This window comes from Crocodylus siamensis, chromosome 5 (assembly GCF_052110815.1).
Source record: "Crocodylus siamensis isolate JL-2025a chromosome 5, ASM5211081v1, whole genome shotgun sequence".
Lineage (NCBI taxonomy): Eukaryota > Metazoa > Chordata > Crocodylia > Crocodylidae > Crocodylus > Crocodylus siamensis.
Genome location: NC_143399.1, coordinates 17,616,106 through 17,634,152, shown reverse-complemented (window position 1 = coordinate 17,634,152; position 18,047 = coordinate 17,616,106). Strand labels below are relative to the sequence as shown.

Genomic DNA, 18,047 nt, shown 5'->3' with positions numbered 1-18,047 from the left:
ATACAGACTCTCTCAGATGTAACAATCCATTAAAACAACACAGAGTCTCCTACCTCAGCCTGTCTGTATATTGACTATGCATCTCAATGATCAGTCAAGTATATGTGCCCAAGTGCACAGGGTACCAACCTTCTTTCATAAAGTTTCAAGTCTTCTTTTCCTTTTGCTCTTCTCTTAAGGTATAAAAGACTTCTAGTACTTAAGCCAGTGATATTCATGCCACAGCTCCCAAGCTACAAGTAGCTTTCCAGCTTAATAACTGTAGTTCTTCAAAGAAAATGCTAGCAAGGATTTTGCTGCTAACCTTTTGCATTGAGTTTTTGTCTTTCCTGCACTCAGGTAGAATGCAACCACATGCAATCACACTAATGCAACTCATTTGACTGCATACCATTGCATGGAGTTGAGTCCTTGTGAACTGCAGTGTGTTTACTGTAGTTCACTTAGTGGTCTCCATGTTGAGGTTTTTGGGTTCAAGCTGGCTGGCCACGTGGCTTCCGAGCCTGGCCGGATTCTGTACCACTGAGCTAGGTGATTATGAACTACACAGAGTAACACAAGGTAATGGAGCTAGGTAATGCAAAATTATTTGATATCAAAGGTTGTTTTAAAAAATGATTCTATTGCCACCTCATTTTGATATGCTGCTCTTTGGAGTAGTATCAAAGTGTATATTAGATCAGAATAACCCTTTGTAGGACCTGGGTGTGTAACACATTGGAAATACATCAAAGTATATGTAAGATATATGCAATGCACCTAGAAAAGATGGCAAACCTGGCCCTAGATGGATGAATTCGCTTCCCTGCATTGCACTTATACTACTGCTGCTGCTATTACCAGCTCTCACCACTGCTGCCCCTGTCACCAAGGGGTTCACCCACATGGGGCTGGTGATAGGGATTTTTTGCTGCTCCAGGCAGAGTGAAAAATGATAATATTTTGATCACAGTAATATTTGGGTGCCCTTGGCAACAGCCTGCTCCAACACGAACAAGAGGAGACAAAGTGCCTATACATCTATGTCAGCGCCATGCACTGTCAGGACCGTGCAAACTGTTGTTCCCAGGAAAGCTAGGCTGCAAGCAAAGTGGAAAGGCCTGAAATTGGGATTTAACTTCAAAAAAGAAAGCACGTTTAAAAAGGAAAATGGAGCTACTGCATCACCATAAGTATGAACACAGCTCTACTTCAGGCCTCACTTCTGAGCTCATTGCTTAGCAACCTGGTACAGCTGGCTCAAGCAAACACTTGAACTCCTCAACACTGAGTAGGGAACAGCATGCAGGCACCTGAGCTGTCTGATTTCAACAGCTCTCAGGCAGTTAAGACCAAACAAGAAGGAGATAGGATGAAGATGAAAGGAGGAGGGCAATGAAGTGAGTGACAAGAGGAAAGAATCAGGCACAGCTAGGACTACAGTGATGGCAAAACAGAAAGAAGTAGAAATGGGCTGGTGCAGAATGAAGGATGAGGAAGTAGTTGGGATCATTAACAACAGAAATTAAAAGAAAAAGGTAGTAAATAAAAGAAATGGATTGAAGAGCAACTTCCAAAAACAATAGTGAAGAACAAAAAAAAAAAAGACTGATAGACTGCCTGAAGACGGAGCCTGCCCTCCTGCTGAGCGATTTAGTAAGAGAACAGGAGATGTTCGCTCCGTCAGGCACCCAGACTGTCAGACAGTTAGAAACATACACAATTTCATGTATAATTTATCATAAAGCGAGAAAAGAAACAGACTGCCTTTCTTATTTATTTATTTTCTCGGGGGGGACCACAGTGAAACAACTTCTAATTACTACCCTGCATCTAACAGTTGCACAACATAATTTTAACAATTACCTTCGAATGGCATGTTCTTTACAGCAGTTGTGGAAGTGCTGGTCTAGTTAAGGTATTTTGAAGAGAATGCTTGTAGCAATAATAAGTTAACAGGAAAGATGGGGGGGGGCAGGGCGGCAATGTAATTAGCAAGCTGTGACAGTGACGTATTTCTGATTAGATGTATATACATGATTTTTAGATGCCGGTATAGGAGCCAGTAGGATAGAAACAGTGGCTAACATAAGTAGTAAATTTAGCTAATATTTCCAATACTTGGTAGCTCTGCTAATTGTGTACCAGCAGCAGCAGGAACACACATCACTGTCTGGCTCCCCAGGGGTAGGACTACAGGTTTGGCATTCACCACCTCTTGCCCCCTTCCTTGCTGAACTTTCAAATCTAGACACCGTTGTGTTGTGCTTATACAAGTTACTCCCCTCAACAGGAAACGAGACCCTCACTCTCAACTTCCTTTCTTTTCATCAAGCCAGTCAGTTCCTGTGCCTGAATTTCCTATTGGCTCAGTAATGCAGTTGGGAAAAGTAAAAACATGCTCGTCACTGCAAGTCAAACAAGTGCTTTCAGCCCCACATTGCACAGAAAGCTTTTTGTGGGAATTGAAGGGAGACGTGTTTTTCAGCCTCATGTGGTTCTAGACGGGACACACACACATGGGCAGGTGGTATCACAGAAGTACAATTGATACACAACTCTTATCATGACTTGACAGCAATTTTAGGGCAGTACAAACAGCTGTCTACATTTACTAGAGCCACATAGGAGGGCTACTATGCTTATTGAATTATGTACACATCACTGGGGAGTGAAATGTTAGAAGACCCTAAATACTGTTGCATTAGTGCCCATCACTATACTATCTGAGCACTTGAGTGAAGAACTACAACAGTGAGTCCATCAATTAAGATGTGGGGGGACGTGGGCACACTGGAAGGATGCAACAGGCTACAATCAGACCTAGACAGGTTACAAGGGTGGGCGGACAAGAATAGAATGGGATTCAACACAGACAAGTGCAAGGTGATGCAGCTGGGGAGGAACAACCGGCACCATACCTACCAGTTGGGGAACTCCCCTCTTGTCAGCACGGAGGCGGAAAAGGATCTGGGGGTCATCATTGACTCCAAGATGAACATGGGCTGGCAGTGTGGGGAAGCAGTCAGGAAGGCCAACCGCACCTTGGCATGCATCCACAGATGTATCTCAAGCAGGTCCAAGGAGGTGATCCTCCCCCTCTATGCGGCGCTGGTCAGGCCGCAGCTGGAGTACTGCGTCCAGTTCTGGGCGCTGCACTTGAAGAGGGATGTCGACAGCATGGAGAGGGTCCAGAGGAGGCCACTCACATGATCAGGGGACAACAGGGCAGGCCCTGTGAGGACAGGCTGCGGGACCTGAACCTGTTCAGCCTCCACAAGAGAAGGCTGAGGGGGGATCTTGTGGCCTGTTACAAACTAGTCAGGGGGGATCAGCAGGCATTGGGGGAGTCACTGTTCCCCCGAGCACTACCAGGAGTGACCAGGAATAACGGTCGCAAGCTGGCAGAGGGTAGGTTTAGGTTAGATATCAGGAGGCGCTACTTCACAGTCAGGGCGGCTACGGTCTGGAACCAGCTTCCAAGAGAAGTGGTGCAGGCTCCTACCCTGGGGGTGTTTAAGAGGAGGTTAGATGCACATCTTGCTGGGGTCGTTTGACCCCAGTACTTACTCTTTCCTGCCATGGCAGGGGGTCGGACTAGATGATCTGCTCAGGTCCCTTTCGACCCTAGAAACTATGAAACAGTGAGATCTAATGTTCCTTACAAGTGTTAACTAATCAGGTGGAGACAGTCTTTACAGACATGGCTCTGAAGGTCTTAATCAACTCTTTAAACTGCTTTGAAATCTCACAGACCCTGCCAGACTTCAATATGAACAGCACAAATGAAGTCAGGGAAGACGTGCATGAAGATGCAGGCTCACAACACAATTTTATTAGCTTGTTTGCAGCATGAATGTCATTGCTCTTTATTTTCTTGCTACTAAGCTCAGCAATTCTTTAATTAACCCGCTTTGCTCTAGCTTACTAGTTTTCTTTGTAAGCATAATCAGAGAATAACAGAATCAAATGCATTTACTATTTGATTTATTAGAAAAGTCCTGCTTTTTCTTTCTTTAATTTAATTCTAGATTGTGAAAAGTTACCAGCCTCCCTTTACAGGTCACAAACAGTACTCCATGGACTGCAGCTTGAATGTGGCTGCACATACTTATTTTTATGGATGCCGTGCACGTAATTTTAAGCTGTCTTCTTTCAGTCAGAGTTAAGCTGGTTGAGCAAACAGCAGTTGTCTCAGGAAGCCTCCAGATATGTCCACCGAGCAACTGGTAATGATCAGTTAGCATTAGGCAATCTACCTACCGCAAGACCACAGTATCTTTTATCTGGGCAAAAAGACAGGGTTGCTACTGAGCTAGAAGTTAAGCCCTTACAAACAGTCCCAGTTGCACCTTGCATAGACGTACCTTCCTCAGTCTCTAGTTCAGAGATTGGTGCACATATAGCTGTTCAACAAGTGATCTCTGTACCTCTTGCTGTCTCTGACATTTATGACACTAGCTGGCTAGGGCTTGCTTCCAGTTAAAAAAAACTCTTCCAAAATGAACGTTTAAGTATAATGGTTTATTCCTCATCTCAGACTCCATCAGGCTGAAGCAGAATTACTCTTATAAACTTGAAAAGGGTAATGTCTGTTCTGCAGCTGCAGTGGGCCCTGCACATTCCCAAGCACAAACTCAGTCACCTGCTCCACTTGGACACTCCATACATAGAAATACACCAGGGAGGGGACTTCAGAGACATCCCCCGTAGTTGTTCTCAAGCCTGCTAGAAACCAAAGTGCAAGCAGGAGTGAGCAAGCAAGTAGGGTGTGCTTGGAAATATTCTGGCTAGCATGTGCTCCTGCTGTACTATAGACATGCTATACATATGTACCTCATGCTGCAAGTGATCCTAGAGCATGGTGCCGAAGCAGGTAAAGCATCTTGCTATGGTTCCAGAGCATTAGTTCAAACCTTCCTCAGCTCTCCTACCAAAGGCAGCCAGTAAATGGGTCCCCTGGTCATCTGGCTATAAGTCAAAGGTTGCAGGATGCAGTGCTGGCCAAATCACACTGTCACTATGGAAACTGGGGTGCTTTTACCACATTAGCCTGATGGGCCACCTAGACTCAGGCAGACCTTTGAGCCCATGAGTGACTGGAGAAATTGAATTATTTTCCACAATGTGGAGGCATTACTTGGAAAAAAATGTCTAACCAGCAAGAACAGACCCATCCATCTGGTGATCCCCAAATGCTCTCTTCCTCTGACAGTGAGCAATAAAACATCATCACGACACACTCTGAGGCATCACTATTGCTGAAAGCCTATACATGGGCATAAAACCAATTAAGTGCCTTTTTCACACCAAGGACAGATTGGTTGTCAAGGCTGCTTGTTTAAATTGAATTTGCATTGAAAACATGACTATCAACCAAGCACATGCAGGTCATTAGTTTAGGTAGAGATTATTAGCAAACTTGCATGTCAATAATTTTTACCTGATCATCACCAACACCGTACCTTGGAAACATGTAGAAAAGAAACTTGTCCTAATAACATGAGACAGGAAGCAAGTGTCTCATTGGTTTGGCTACCAGATTCACTAGAAAACATTTAAAAAGACACTGACTGTTGCATTGCGGATTTCAAATAGTAATGCTTACATACTGTATATATGTCACGTGTAGCAGTTCCACAACATACTGGTCTCAACCTTTCCACCATTCATGGATGCATTAAAGTGCTTGATAACTTACGTGGAATCAGTGTCCTTTTCTTTCTTCCGTATACCAAAGGCCTTCCTTGTACGCTTTTTCAGTCCTGTGGACAAAAAGAAAGGATTCAGAAGGACATCTCAATATTATGCTACTGATAGACCTTAATGAAAGCTGCTTGCACCATTAGCACCTGCAATTTAAGAAAATGAGACCTTATTGACAATTGATATGCAAACTCTTGCTTTTAGCAGTTCATCTATTAAGTTGTTTTGCATATTAATTATATTAACTAACAATGACAACACTTCAGTATCAGTGCTAATGTACGTGCTCTTTATTTTTGGTATGAAACTTAGAAAAATATATCTCGGTGGACCCAATAATGTGTGAAAGTATGAAACCACTGAAATAATTGAGTGAATGCTCATGCTACTTTACAGTCTTCATCAGCTTTTGTTAAAAGTTTAGAGATGCACATTATTTTCTAATTCATGATTTTGTACATCCATAGTCTTGTGTTATCACAGAGAAGTAAGGCTGGAACGGACCTCAAAAATCATCTAGTCCATCTGGAGAAGGCTGCAGGTTTAATTCTCTTGAGGTCCCTTCTAGCCTTCTCTATGATAAACAAGACTATGGATGTAACAAAACCATGACACTGGAAAATAGTGTACATCTCTATACATTCTTCATTAGCTTTTGTTAAAAGTTACTGAAGAATGTAAACTAACATGAGCATTTACTCCTTAATTATTTCAAAAGTTTCCTTGATTATGTCAAAAGTTTCATACATCATCCTCAAATGTGGAAGACAAGCTTCTCCCTATCCTTTTTTTCTTTGTAAATACCACATAGAAGCAAAAACCAGCTATATCATTCTGATTGCTAAGAGCTTTGCAATTACTCAAGGTGACTTGCAGATCAATATGCTCTACAGCATTAGAAGTATTACAGAATATTGATTAACTAGGGAAAAAAATTACCCTTCCCCCAAGGTTGTACATATCCCACCTGTCGCTATGAATGAAGGATACTTCAGTTCAGGAGCAGTTTCTACCCTCCTTACACAGACTTCTGTTGCTACAGCAATACCCTTCAATTCACCTCCAAAGACCAAGTGTACAAGACTTGAATATTCCCTATTGGCCTATTGAGAAACTGGAGCTTGTGTGGCTTTTCCATCTAGTTGAAAAAATAATCCTCTAACAGTAAGTGCTGCCAGTGGATTGAGAGAGGAAGCAGAGAAAGAACAGATAACCCCCATAGCCTAAAGTTACAACTGATTTGCCAACCATAACCTTTCCAGAGAAACACAGGCCTCAAGTAGTGTTCTCTGTCCGACTGGGTTTTATTGAAATTCACCTCTTATGATGCGTTCATGCATCTCCATGTGAAACTATAATTATAAGCCAACATCTCTTCTACATACATTTATGTTACTGTTATTCAAAACAAGTTAATTTCTGAACAGTGCTGTTGCACATACCTGTTACAATGGCAAATTTGACTATACAGTAAACAGACTGGGATCCTTCCTTAAAATTAACAGGTCAGTCCCAGTACCAAGCTGTGAAGTGTCATCCTCAACCCACTTAGCCAACACATGACTGCACCATAACCTAGTGGTTTTAAATGCTTTGTTAGCCAAGGATCTAACATAATACTGAGTCATAGGCAGGGAAGAAAAGAACATCAGTGAAAGACTGAGGGTCAGTTCCCACATATAATAACATCACTGGAGGCCAGAAAAACTCTAAGTATAGACTGTGGAGTCTGATTCTCTAGGTAAAAAGTAATTTGAAAGTTTCTATGGAGAGAGAAAGCTGTAGTGGCTGCTGCAATATGTAAGCATAAAGAGACAGTGTTCTTCAGCACTGTGAGGGTGCTCTTAACAGAGGGATGCACTATACAGCTAAGTACAGACAATCAAAAAGGCTGAATTGATTCAATCTTCACAGGTCAGTCTAAATTCTGTAGACTGAACTGATAAGCAAAAGTGAACAGACATTCATTTCCTATTCCAGAAATTCAGCCCCATACCTGCAGTGGCCTGGGCCAGAAGCTGGGTGGTGCCTTCCTGCTCAGCTGGAGCAGACAGCTTGGGCCAAGGCTAGCCTGCCCACCCTGAGAGGCAGGGTTTGCCGTGGAAGTGCAGAGCAGCCTGGGATGCTGGGGGACTGTGAGTTAACTTGAAACTGGAGGGGGTTTGGGACATAAAAATCAATAAAGTGATCTAACCAAAATCAGTTAAGTCTGATATTATATCCCTTCAGGTTTATCTTAAACCAGTTTCAGCCATTTTGAAAGTGGTTTATGTGCATTGCTGAATCGCTGGTTCTAACCGCTTACGCTGGTTTATGTGTAATTTCTGTCTCTAGCCTACCTGAACATTTTCTCCAAGGCCACCAGACTAAAACAGACTTTTCTTTTACACAGTTTGCCATGCTTCTTTGTCCCACCTTTACAATTGTGCTATATTTATATAGGATGCTCCATAAATACCCAGTTCCTTGAATCTGTGTCTCTACTATCCACAATACAATTACATCCCACATTTATCCTTATAAACAAATCCATTTAGCATTTAATATCTAGCGCTAGTAATACTTACTAATATTTTCCACTGATGCTTGGACCGATGGGAAATGCATTCACTTTACCCTTATTTAGTAACAAATAATAGAAATTAAGCCTCATGTCTTGTATCACTACATACAATTCCAACCTTCTGGTCCAACATGACTGGTATCAACAGCTATGAACAACAGAAGAACTTAACACGACTTTGAGCCACTCAGTACAGCAATCAGGGTAAATACCAAGAACTCTAAGATGGATTATTTCTGCTGTTGGGAAGAGGCTGGAGGTAACATGCCTGGTGACAGTAGAAGCAGCACTTTGCAAAATGACAAATATGACATTATTTCCCTTATTCTTTCAGGACTAGCTGATATTCAAATATCCTGCAAGGCACATGTACAGCATGCACACTAGTAGAGATTCGGCAGCATTTCAGGCTGAAGCCAAAGTTTGATGGGGCTGGTCAGACTCTGGAACCAATCATTTGAACAGATGGGATGTTTGCTAACCTGGGAGTATTTTGCCAGCCACTGCTGAGTGACTGAGCAGTCGGTTCCCAACTGGCCTCCCCAGGCAGGATGATTAGTGGACAGTACCCTCCTCTTTGGGATCCAGCACCACACTGCTATCTAATACTGAAAATACTCCTCCGTCAGAGGTCAGGAAAGCACTGGCATTATGCATATATTTTAATAAGGTGGCCTAGCTTCAGCTCAAAATGGCCTTCACCTTTTTTTTTTTTTTTTTAAGCTAACTAATGACATTTCCTAAATCAGATACTGACAGACATGATGCATCTTCTCTGAAACTGTTTTAATCCTTAGGCAGCAGCTTTTAAAGTGATGACTTGATGCTAAAGCAGACAGCCAATTAGCTGCAATGCCCATCTGGTGGCTGGCCTTGCTGTGTGTGTATCCTGTACATTCCCCAGCCAGAACAGGCACAGTTCAGCAGCTGCAGATCTACTAGCTGAACCAGAGAGAGAGAGACTTCTTCTTGGCCAGAGTGACTTGCGCTAAAATCTACTTGCAGCAGGAATCTGTCTCTTAAAGGCTCTGAAGAAGTACATTACAGGATTATCAGGCAAGGCTATCAAGAAGTCTTAGAAGTGGCTGCCATTTGGAGATCCTGACTGAGAAGCTGGAAAGCTACAGAATTAAGCAGCTTTGCCTGTTCTCAGTAACATCAATGATGTGTCCCCTGCATATTCATTCAAACACTTTTTTCTACAAGGGGCACTACAAAACCATATCTAACACAGGTAAATTAGGAGCAAGTGTGCAGTGGGGGGCAAGAGAGATCAGTGATGAGGTCAGTTGTTTTGAAAACTGATCTCTTTGTATATCTTCCCCCCCCATTTTTATTTGCCAGAACCAATAATTCCAATATAATTAACACCAGAGAGATTTAACTGCTGGAAGAAAAGCCCTACTCCATTAATTTTATTTCAATTAAATGGTATTTTTTTAACAAAACAGACCATTTCACTTCAAAAGCATTTAGGCACTAGATCCAGCATTCATACAAAACAAAAAAACATCATTTGTTTTAGGATACTGCACTGCATAAGGGGATAGTCACTGAGAACATTTTTTCAAAAAATCAGCCAAGGCTGAACCATGCATTTCACTCTAATTATCTACCTAAAGTAGTTCTATTATATTAAAAATATAAAATGGAGTGAATTCATATTTATGACTTATGCTAAGTACATATTTTAGACAAATGCATAACCCTGGAGTATTTATTATAGACTAGTATTAATCAGCATAGGGAAGAGCAAAGTTTCACAAAATGTGGTCCAAAGAGAATTGTCTAGATACATGAAATAAACTCTTCCTTACCATTAAGCTCCCAAATAATACAGGCAAAAATACACTCAGTGGTTCTTTACTTTACTTTTCCACATAAGAAACTGCTGTACAGGAGCACTACGGGACGGTAGATACAAAGGTTGGGCTAGGGAAAGACATTACACATAAACTGGTTTAAGTAATCAGAAACTAGTTTAAACCTGTAACAGAACAAACCAGTTTAAGAATGGCTAAAACTGGTTTCAGATGAACCTGGTTGAATGTAGACCTGTATCAAATTTAACTGATTTGGCTCAAAACAGTTTATGCAGTGTCTGTCTCAGACCACTTGTTGGTTTAAGTTAAACCAGACTCCCCCAGCATCCTGGCATGCTCTCTGGGCTGGGCAGGACTCTCTGCTCCACAGCAGAGCCGACCTCCTCCCTTCTGCTCCCTGGCTGCAGCTTTGGCAGTCTCTGCAGGCTCCCCACTCCCCTCCCCATTCTCTGCTAAGCAGGCATTTCCCCTGTCCCTCACAGATACCTCTCAGTATTAGCTAGCAGACCACATGCTAGCTTCCTCCAGCTGTGGCATGCGGGACAAAGGCAGAATCAACAGAGAGCTGGTAACGTCCCTCTGTTTTCTTAATGGGGTGATAAACACTGAGTTAAAAGGTGATAAACATTCCCTGCTGGGCTGTTCAGGAGAGGGGGAACCATCCCTAATCACAACATCCTGCTGGGGCCTGGCCACGTACCCCCAGAGTTGCTGTAGTGCCCCCCCGGCTTCTAGCTTGAGCCACTTCAGGCATGTGCCTGCATTTCTGGGATGTCTGTCTGTTTACACAACTGATTTAGCCTAGCCAGATTAGACTAACCTGCAAAGATTGAATCAGTTCAGGTTCAGGCTGTTTGAATGCCTGCCCCTAGCCTTATAGATCACGCCACAAAAAATGGAAGTTTGCATTATGAAAGTGCTTGAGATACTAGTGGTAGAACTCTACCCAGCACAATTCATGTCTAAAGGCATAAAGAAATATAAAAATACTTGAGTCATTGCCTAGCAAATAGGAAATGGCATTAACCACAAGATGATCATGTTAGGGAGCTGAGGAACTGAAGGTATATGCAACAGCACATAATGACTGAAAACATTAATTAATTATCCCCTAGCTTTACTGGATAGTAAACATAAATCTGAAACAATTAAAAAAACAAGACATTAGCAACTTTGCAGGATCATGTTGTAAACCAAGGAGCAGATGACTCAAAAATTAAAAATCAGTTGAGCATACTTTCATTACACTGTATATTATTAGCATGAGTAACTGCACAATTTTATGCTATAAACAGTTGCCACTTTCCATTTCTTGGAACTAACCATCTTTCTTCATTCTGTCTTAACTTAGATTTCAGGTAGACTGTGAAGAGTGTGTTTGCGTGTGCACTTAATACTGAGAGCCAGACCTACACATTTTGCATGTGCTATATTGCACTAGTGAATTGCCCTCAACGCCCCCCACTCTGCATCCAGCCCTGCACCATGCCCACCCCATGCCACCCAACCCCCCCTCCACTCTGCGTCAGGCCCTAAGCCACCCAACCTCCTCCCCTGTCCTGCTCCACATCCACCTGACCTGTTCTGCTGGAGCCCTGCCCTGCCCGTCATTCTTGGCACAGCACTGGCTGAAGCCACACCCCCCTCAAGTGCGCTATGGACAGACAGACACATAGACAGACGGACTAAGCCCTTTACATATATAGAATTCTGTTTTATGGAGAAGCCCAATAATGATTCAGCATAACCAGATTTAAAGTAGATCACCTTCATGTATTTGGAATAATAAAATCAGTGCACAAGATGAGACAGTCAAGGAACATCTAGATCCAGCCAAGGAATGTTTTAAATCCATTCACTGTCAGAAGCCTAAGTGCTTTTATTCAACACATTTGATTTCTTGCTTTTTCCTGCTTTGGAAATGTCCTTGAATCAGGGCAATTTTCATCATTCCCTGCAGTGTTCCACGCTGACACCTACTGAAACCTGCAGCAGAAGTGATGCATCAACACAGATTTTCTGTGGAAAGGCAACACTGGCTTGATTGACATTATCAAATTGACAATCATCAAACCGTTCTCTGTTGAGAACTGATTTTAAGACTCGCAGTAATATAAAGGAAACAAAAATATCACCCCCCCCCCCGAGTTTCAATATTTGAATCACTACATCATCTCCAACTGTATGACACAGCATTTACTCTGTTTTCCCTATTACTATACATGATCCTCATAACACCATGGGTCAACTCAAAAGGTCTAGAACCCAGGCCTGAAATTAAGCCTCACCGCAGACTAAGGAACTTTTGCTACTGACTTCTGGAGATCTGGGGTGAAATCCTGAGGATTGCTGAAGACTGCCATATTTTTGTGCCTCACTGTGGAAGTTAAACTGTGCCCAGGGCCTCTTGCTGCTGCTGACTGCAGCTTGTATTTCTGGGAATAGCGACAAGTGTGTGGTACAATGCAAGGCTCCATTTGTTCCATGAAGACCTTCAGCAGATGTTTGGGAAGCGGGGGAGGATAAAGGCAGTGGATATATAAGGGAGCAGTGGATAATCGATTTTACTAAATTACCCCTTGGGGAATAAAATATTCCAAGAATCAAAAGCAGCAGTTGTGGACACACACACACACACACACACACACACACAGAGTAGCGATGTTAAAACAGTCAGCCCTTGTCCAGATGTAGGTCTCCAAGAATAACGTACAGTGCCAACATCTCAAAAGAGCTACTAACAGCAACTAGCAGTGACTAAAATGCAAGTGGTTTAAGAGAATAGACTAGAAAAAGTCAGTGACTAGATCACCTAGTTAAACTCAGGTAAGAAACAGAAGTCACCAAATGGAACGATTCAGCTGTGCTGTGATCCCATGGTACCACTATTCTGCTTCCCGGGGCAAAATACACATTGCCCCTAGTCCCGCTCTTGATGGTAGATCAAGCTGTTGATCACATTGCACAAGGGGCGATGTGATCTCTCCGCTTTCCCTGTCGCTCCAGACCCATGCTGTTGGTCTGGGGTGGTGGGGAAAAGTGCTTCCCTGTTCAGCCAGCCCCAGAGTGGCTGGGGGGCAGAAACCCCCAGGCTGGCTGAGCAGGGAAGCACTTTTCCTTAGCCCCACTGAACGGAAGAATCTACTTTCCCCAGTGCCCCAGAGCTGCACTGTGAGTCTGAGGCAGTGGGGGAAAGACTGTCTCTGGGGCTGGCTGAGCAGGGAATGTCACAAGGGAATATATGTCAATAAAGCAGCAAAGTTTATTACTACTTTTTGTTGCACCACTGATATTCCTGCCATGTGGTGCAACAAAGGTTAAGGATGTCTATTTGCTCAGAATTTGTGTCACCTTAAAATTTAAGGCAGCACAAATGACAAGTCAGATGAGGTCCATTTTCACACCAGAGACCAGAACAGATGTCCTCTTTGGAGCATGAGTAGTGCAATACAGCGGCTCCACTTCACAGACATCTAACGTTCTTGGGGCTGTGATCCCCCAAAGTTGGTCCCCTCGCCCTCCCAGGGCTTCACGGGCCTAATTCTCGGTGGGGGGCAAGGGGGTAGGCCCTTGGTTGCCCCACCCTGACTCAGGGCACACATGTGCAAGCAGAGAAACCCCACCTTGCAGACATGCCGGTGTCATGGGGTGAAAGAATCCCCCAGCAGGTGTCTGCAAAACAGGGGGAGGAACTCCCCTAGAGGTTTCCCCGCTCCACTTGCATGCTGTACCTTGGCCCGACCGATCTGCGGGACACCCGGCATCTGCCAAAACTGAACAGATGTCACCCACAGAAAGGCGGCACAAATTCTTCAGACTTCTGTTGGAGTCATAACATTTAAGCACTGGTAGCACAACAAAGGGCTACGATGTCTGTTCACTCGGCTTTTGTGCTGCCATAAAAATTTTTACGGCCGCACAAAGTTGACATCTGTTTGTAGCCAGAGGGTGAAGCATGCATTTGTGAGTAATTTTACAAGAAAGAAGCCAAATCTACCACCTGGAAGCCTGAAAGCTGACACCTTGGCTCCTGCCTTTTGTTCAAGCTCAACTTGCATTTTCACAGAGCTCCGAGGCACCTGAATGCAAGAGAAATTCCTTGCCCAGGAGACCGTTCCATCTCCCCACTCTCCTGTGAAATATGAAACATCATAACGAGAAGGAAACATATTTCTACATTCTGATTGCCACCAGACAGCTCTGAGGTAAAAAGACTGTTTAAACTTCTACCTGAGCCTAATTTGCACAAAGTGAACTTTTCCAGCCAGGAGATCTTACAAGACCTTCAAACTCTCCTGTGAAATATGAATTTTCATTTCCACCTAGGAGATATTTTACAATCTTTGTGTTCTCCTATGCCTGAAGAAGGGTATGTGTGCCCAAAAGCTTGCAAATAAAGATTTTTTTTTGCAAATATCTAGTTGGTCTAATAAAAAGATATCACTTCCTCTATGAGTTCTGATTCCTTTAACCAAGGGCGCTTGTCCACCTAGCGCTGTTCCTGTTTCCATGTGACAAAAATTGCCTTTGCACCAAAAGATTTCCTGCCCCAAACCCAAAAAGCCCTATGCAAGAAGCGCGCAGAATAAGTGGGAGGCAAAGTGGGGCAACCCCTTTGGGTGGCCTGCGGTACCAACCCCTGATGCCAAGGCAGACTTGTGAGGAGAAGGCAGGCAGGCTTTGCTTGGGAGTTGGGGAGCACTGCTTATTGAACTCAACCCCCACAAAAAGCCACTGGCCCAAAGCCACTGGCAACCTCCAACAAAAGAAACCCAACACAACCCAAGAAAATAAACCAACCAACGAATCAAATACTACCTTAAAATGCCCCCGATGGAGATTAGAACCAGGAGGTCGAGAGGCTAAAATTGTTATGATGTGTCCCCTAGCACTTTTTCACTAGTAACAGCATATTAAACCATAACATGCTAAATAACATACACGTTATGTCATTAGTTGTGGTACATTACAACAGTGAAAGATCCCCAGGAATGTCTTTAGCCAGAAAAAGCTGATGCCATGGACGAGCGCCCCAAGTGATATTACACTGCAAGCATATTCTCACGTACAGACAGTTTGGCACTGAAAAACTTTTGAGTTAATGTTTTCTTCTGTGAAAGGGGTAATAAGTCCGCTTGCTACTTCTAGAAACTAGAGGAAATAGGTTTTGCCTAAAGTGACAAGTGAGCATGATAAAGCCATTGAACAAGACAGGACAATGAAGATTTTATATTTGAGAGTGTTTTCTGGATACCTTATAGTAACATAACCTTTCCTTAGGCTTTCCACTAGGAAGTTTGAGATTGATGTAGATATTGTGTTTGCAGAATAAAAGGAGAGAGCTGATGTCAAATGATGCCTGTGAAGGGTCCACACATTTAGAGCATTCCTGTAGCTCAGTGCCCAGAGCCAAGATAAGTTAAACTTACCTATATACTCCAAAGCCCATCTTTTCTTGTCCCCAATTTCCTGTAGCCCATCTTTTCTTGTCCCCAATAGCCTGAGGCAGGTACAGGCTAAGATAGATAAAGGGCTACTCATAAATAATTTATGTTGTGACTTTGTGAAATAGGTACTCAAAGCACTGGATGGTGTCCTTTGTTGAATTATCCCCCCACCCCCCCCGTATAAATACATAATATTACTCTTAAACCTAGAACAGTATTTCTGATTTTGGAATGAATAACCATTCTAGCAGAATTTTCATTAAGTCCCCCATAACGAACATATTACATAAACATATACCTACATTAAGAAAACATTCGTTATGTAATTTATGTATATTCAAGCACAAGAATGTTAGGAGATAGCAGAATTATTCTTGACTATGGAAATGTAATTTTGCTCCACTCTGTACCTATACTGTACACTGACTGGAGCAGGAACCATGTGGAAAATTATTATTTAAAATTATTATATAAAACATACCACACTTAGATGTGCTGAGAGGGGGGCACAGTGAAGGTGACAGGCAAATGCGCCGATAGCATTGTCTCCCTTTGGGATGCTTGACTTTGGAACAGTAGTGTAACTGGGGGTGGACACACAGTGCACCAGCCTTGATGGCTGACTTGAAGGGAAAGCCAAAATGAAGCAGCGGTCAGATGTAGGGAGCCTTTTGCACCCCCTATTGCACCCACTGCTACTCTTGCTGCCAAATCCCCTGCTGCCTCTTACTGCCAGCAATGGCATAGTCACTCCAGGTTTGGGAAATGCTGCCCCAGAGTACAAAACATAAATAGTACATCTCTGCTTTGGAATTAAACATAGGCTCCTGCTGTGCAACTCCTAAATTTTAATTAAAGATGAAAAATTGAAAACAGGTTCTAAAATGTGCAACTGGAACCTTGGACCCTCACAGTTTGTCTGAACAGGAGTTTATTACTTGAGCTGTAGACTTAGAGTGGACTTTTTATTGAACATTAATTTTCAAAGCCTGGTTTTAGCTGAAGTCAAAGTTTCCTATAAATAGGAAATTCTGAGAAAGTTTTGCTTCAGAAACACCATGTTTCAGGAACACATTTCTCTTCCATGTTTCTAGAACACATTTCAATGACATGATATTCAAATAAAGAATATCTTAGGCTCCATACATCTGAAAAGTTCTTATCAGCTGCACTGAGGACATTGCTTAATACTCCATAAATGGCTGTTAAGTGCAAATGGGCCCCTGGGTCCAACAAATGGTCAGCTGGAGGCAAAGCCAAGCCCATCTTACTGTTCTTCTGCAGCCTGACTATGCAGCTGGTGAGGTAAAGAGTAAGAAACTTGAAGTGATGGAAGTTATAATTAAAAAATACTCCCCAACTAAAGAAACTAATAAAGTTAATCACTGGCAGATAACTAGCTGCTTAACTGAGCAACTAACTCAGAGAAATCAAGCACCTGCAGGGGCCTGTCTACAGCTACACAAATAAAGGTTATTGTTACTTCCTCTCTTTCATATTTGCTTGTGCTTACTGAATTCAGTGATCACTACAGAACTATAATTAAATAGCTACTGTTAGTTTATAGTGGTCCCACATTTAAACCAGACCCAGCTCCAGAACAGAACAGCTTCAGAGGGGCCCCAAAAGATACCGTTTCTTTTCACATTCTAGCTAAACTGACTTAAGTTTCTTGGGGCAGTAACAAAGCTCTGCAAGGATATCTTGCCCAAGTTTGCTTCGGACTCATCCTATTCGATGCAGACGCTTCAGCACTATATGATCAAAGAGTAAGGAGTTAAATCTTGGGACAGCACAAGATCACAGACATACTGGGTGCGTCTACGTGAGACGCTAACTGCACAGTAGCCTAAATCTACTGAGCAGTAGTGTGCAGCGTAAAACCTGTCCTAATGTGCTACTGCGCAGTAGTATTAGGCTACTGTGCAGCTAGAGTCACTAAAAAGCTGTGCACCGGCACTACTGCGCAGTAGCACCAGTTATTGCATATTGATTTAGTACTTGGTTATACAAATACTAAATGCACAGTAACTACAGTGCATTAATGAACATGTAGATGTACCCACTAAATACGATTCAGAGCCCAGGGACTGATGAATAAGGAAGCACAAGGCAATGATTTTGGCTAGCTGAACTTTGATCTCATAGTTTCGTAAACTTACATTGCATATGATGATGCATTCAATTTATCTGGCATGTAAATTTTACTGTGACTTATTTCATATCTAAGTGTGTTAGTAATGTCTAGGTAAGATCGACATCCATCTCACTCAACAGCATAATTCACGTTGTATTCTTTGATGTTGGAAAGAAGAGAAAAGTAAGACTAGCAAAGTGACATGTATTATTAGTTGAAAAAGATCTCAATGATTGACTGACTAAATATTTCAACCAAACATTCTGCTCAATTATATAATAGGTTTACAGTATGAATTCAGCTTAGTGATGCAGATTAGGAAGTTATTGTTAAAGTGTAGAGTAAAAATAAAGCATGATTTGCAATGCCATTTTCTAACAGCCTGAGGAAAT

General features: G+C 42.6%; 1 protein-coding gene across 1 annotated transcript in view; it reads right to left on the bottom strand.

Annotated features, from left to right (window-relative positions):
• SGIP1 (SH3GL interacting endocytic adaptor 1) overlaps positions 1-18,047 on the bottom strand; it is a 162,638-nt gene that overhangs the window by 96,914 nt on the left and 47,677 nt on the right. Inside the window, exon 2 of the mRNA XM_090049257.1 lies at positions 5,681-5,744. Coding sequence (XP_089905383.1) covers positions 5,681-5,744 — 64 coding nt within the window. The remainder of the gene's footprint in view (positions 1-5,680; positions 5,745-18,047) is intronic.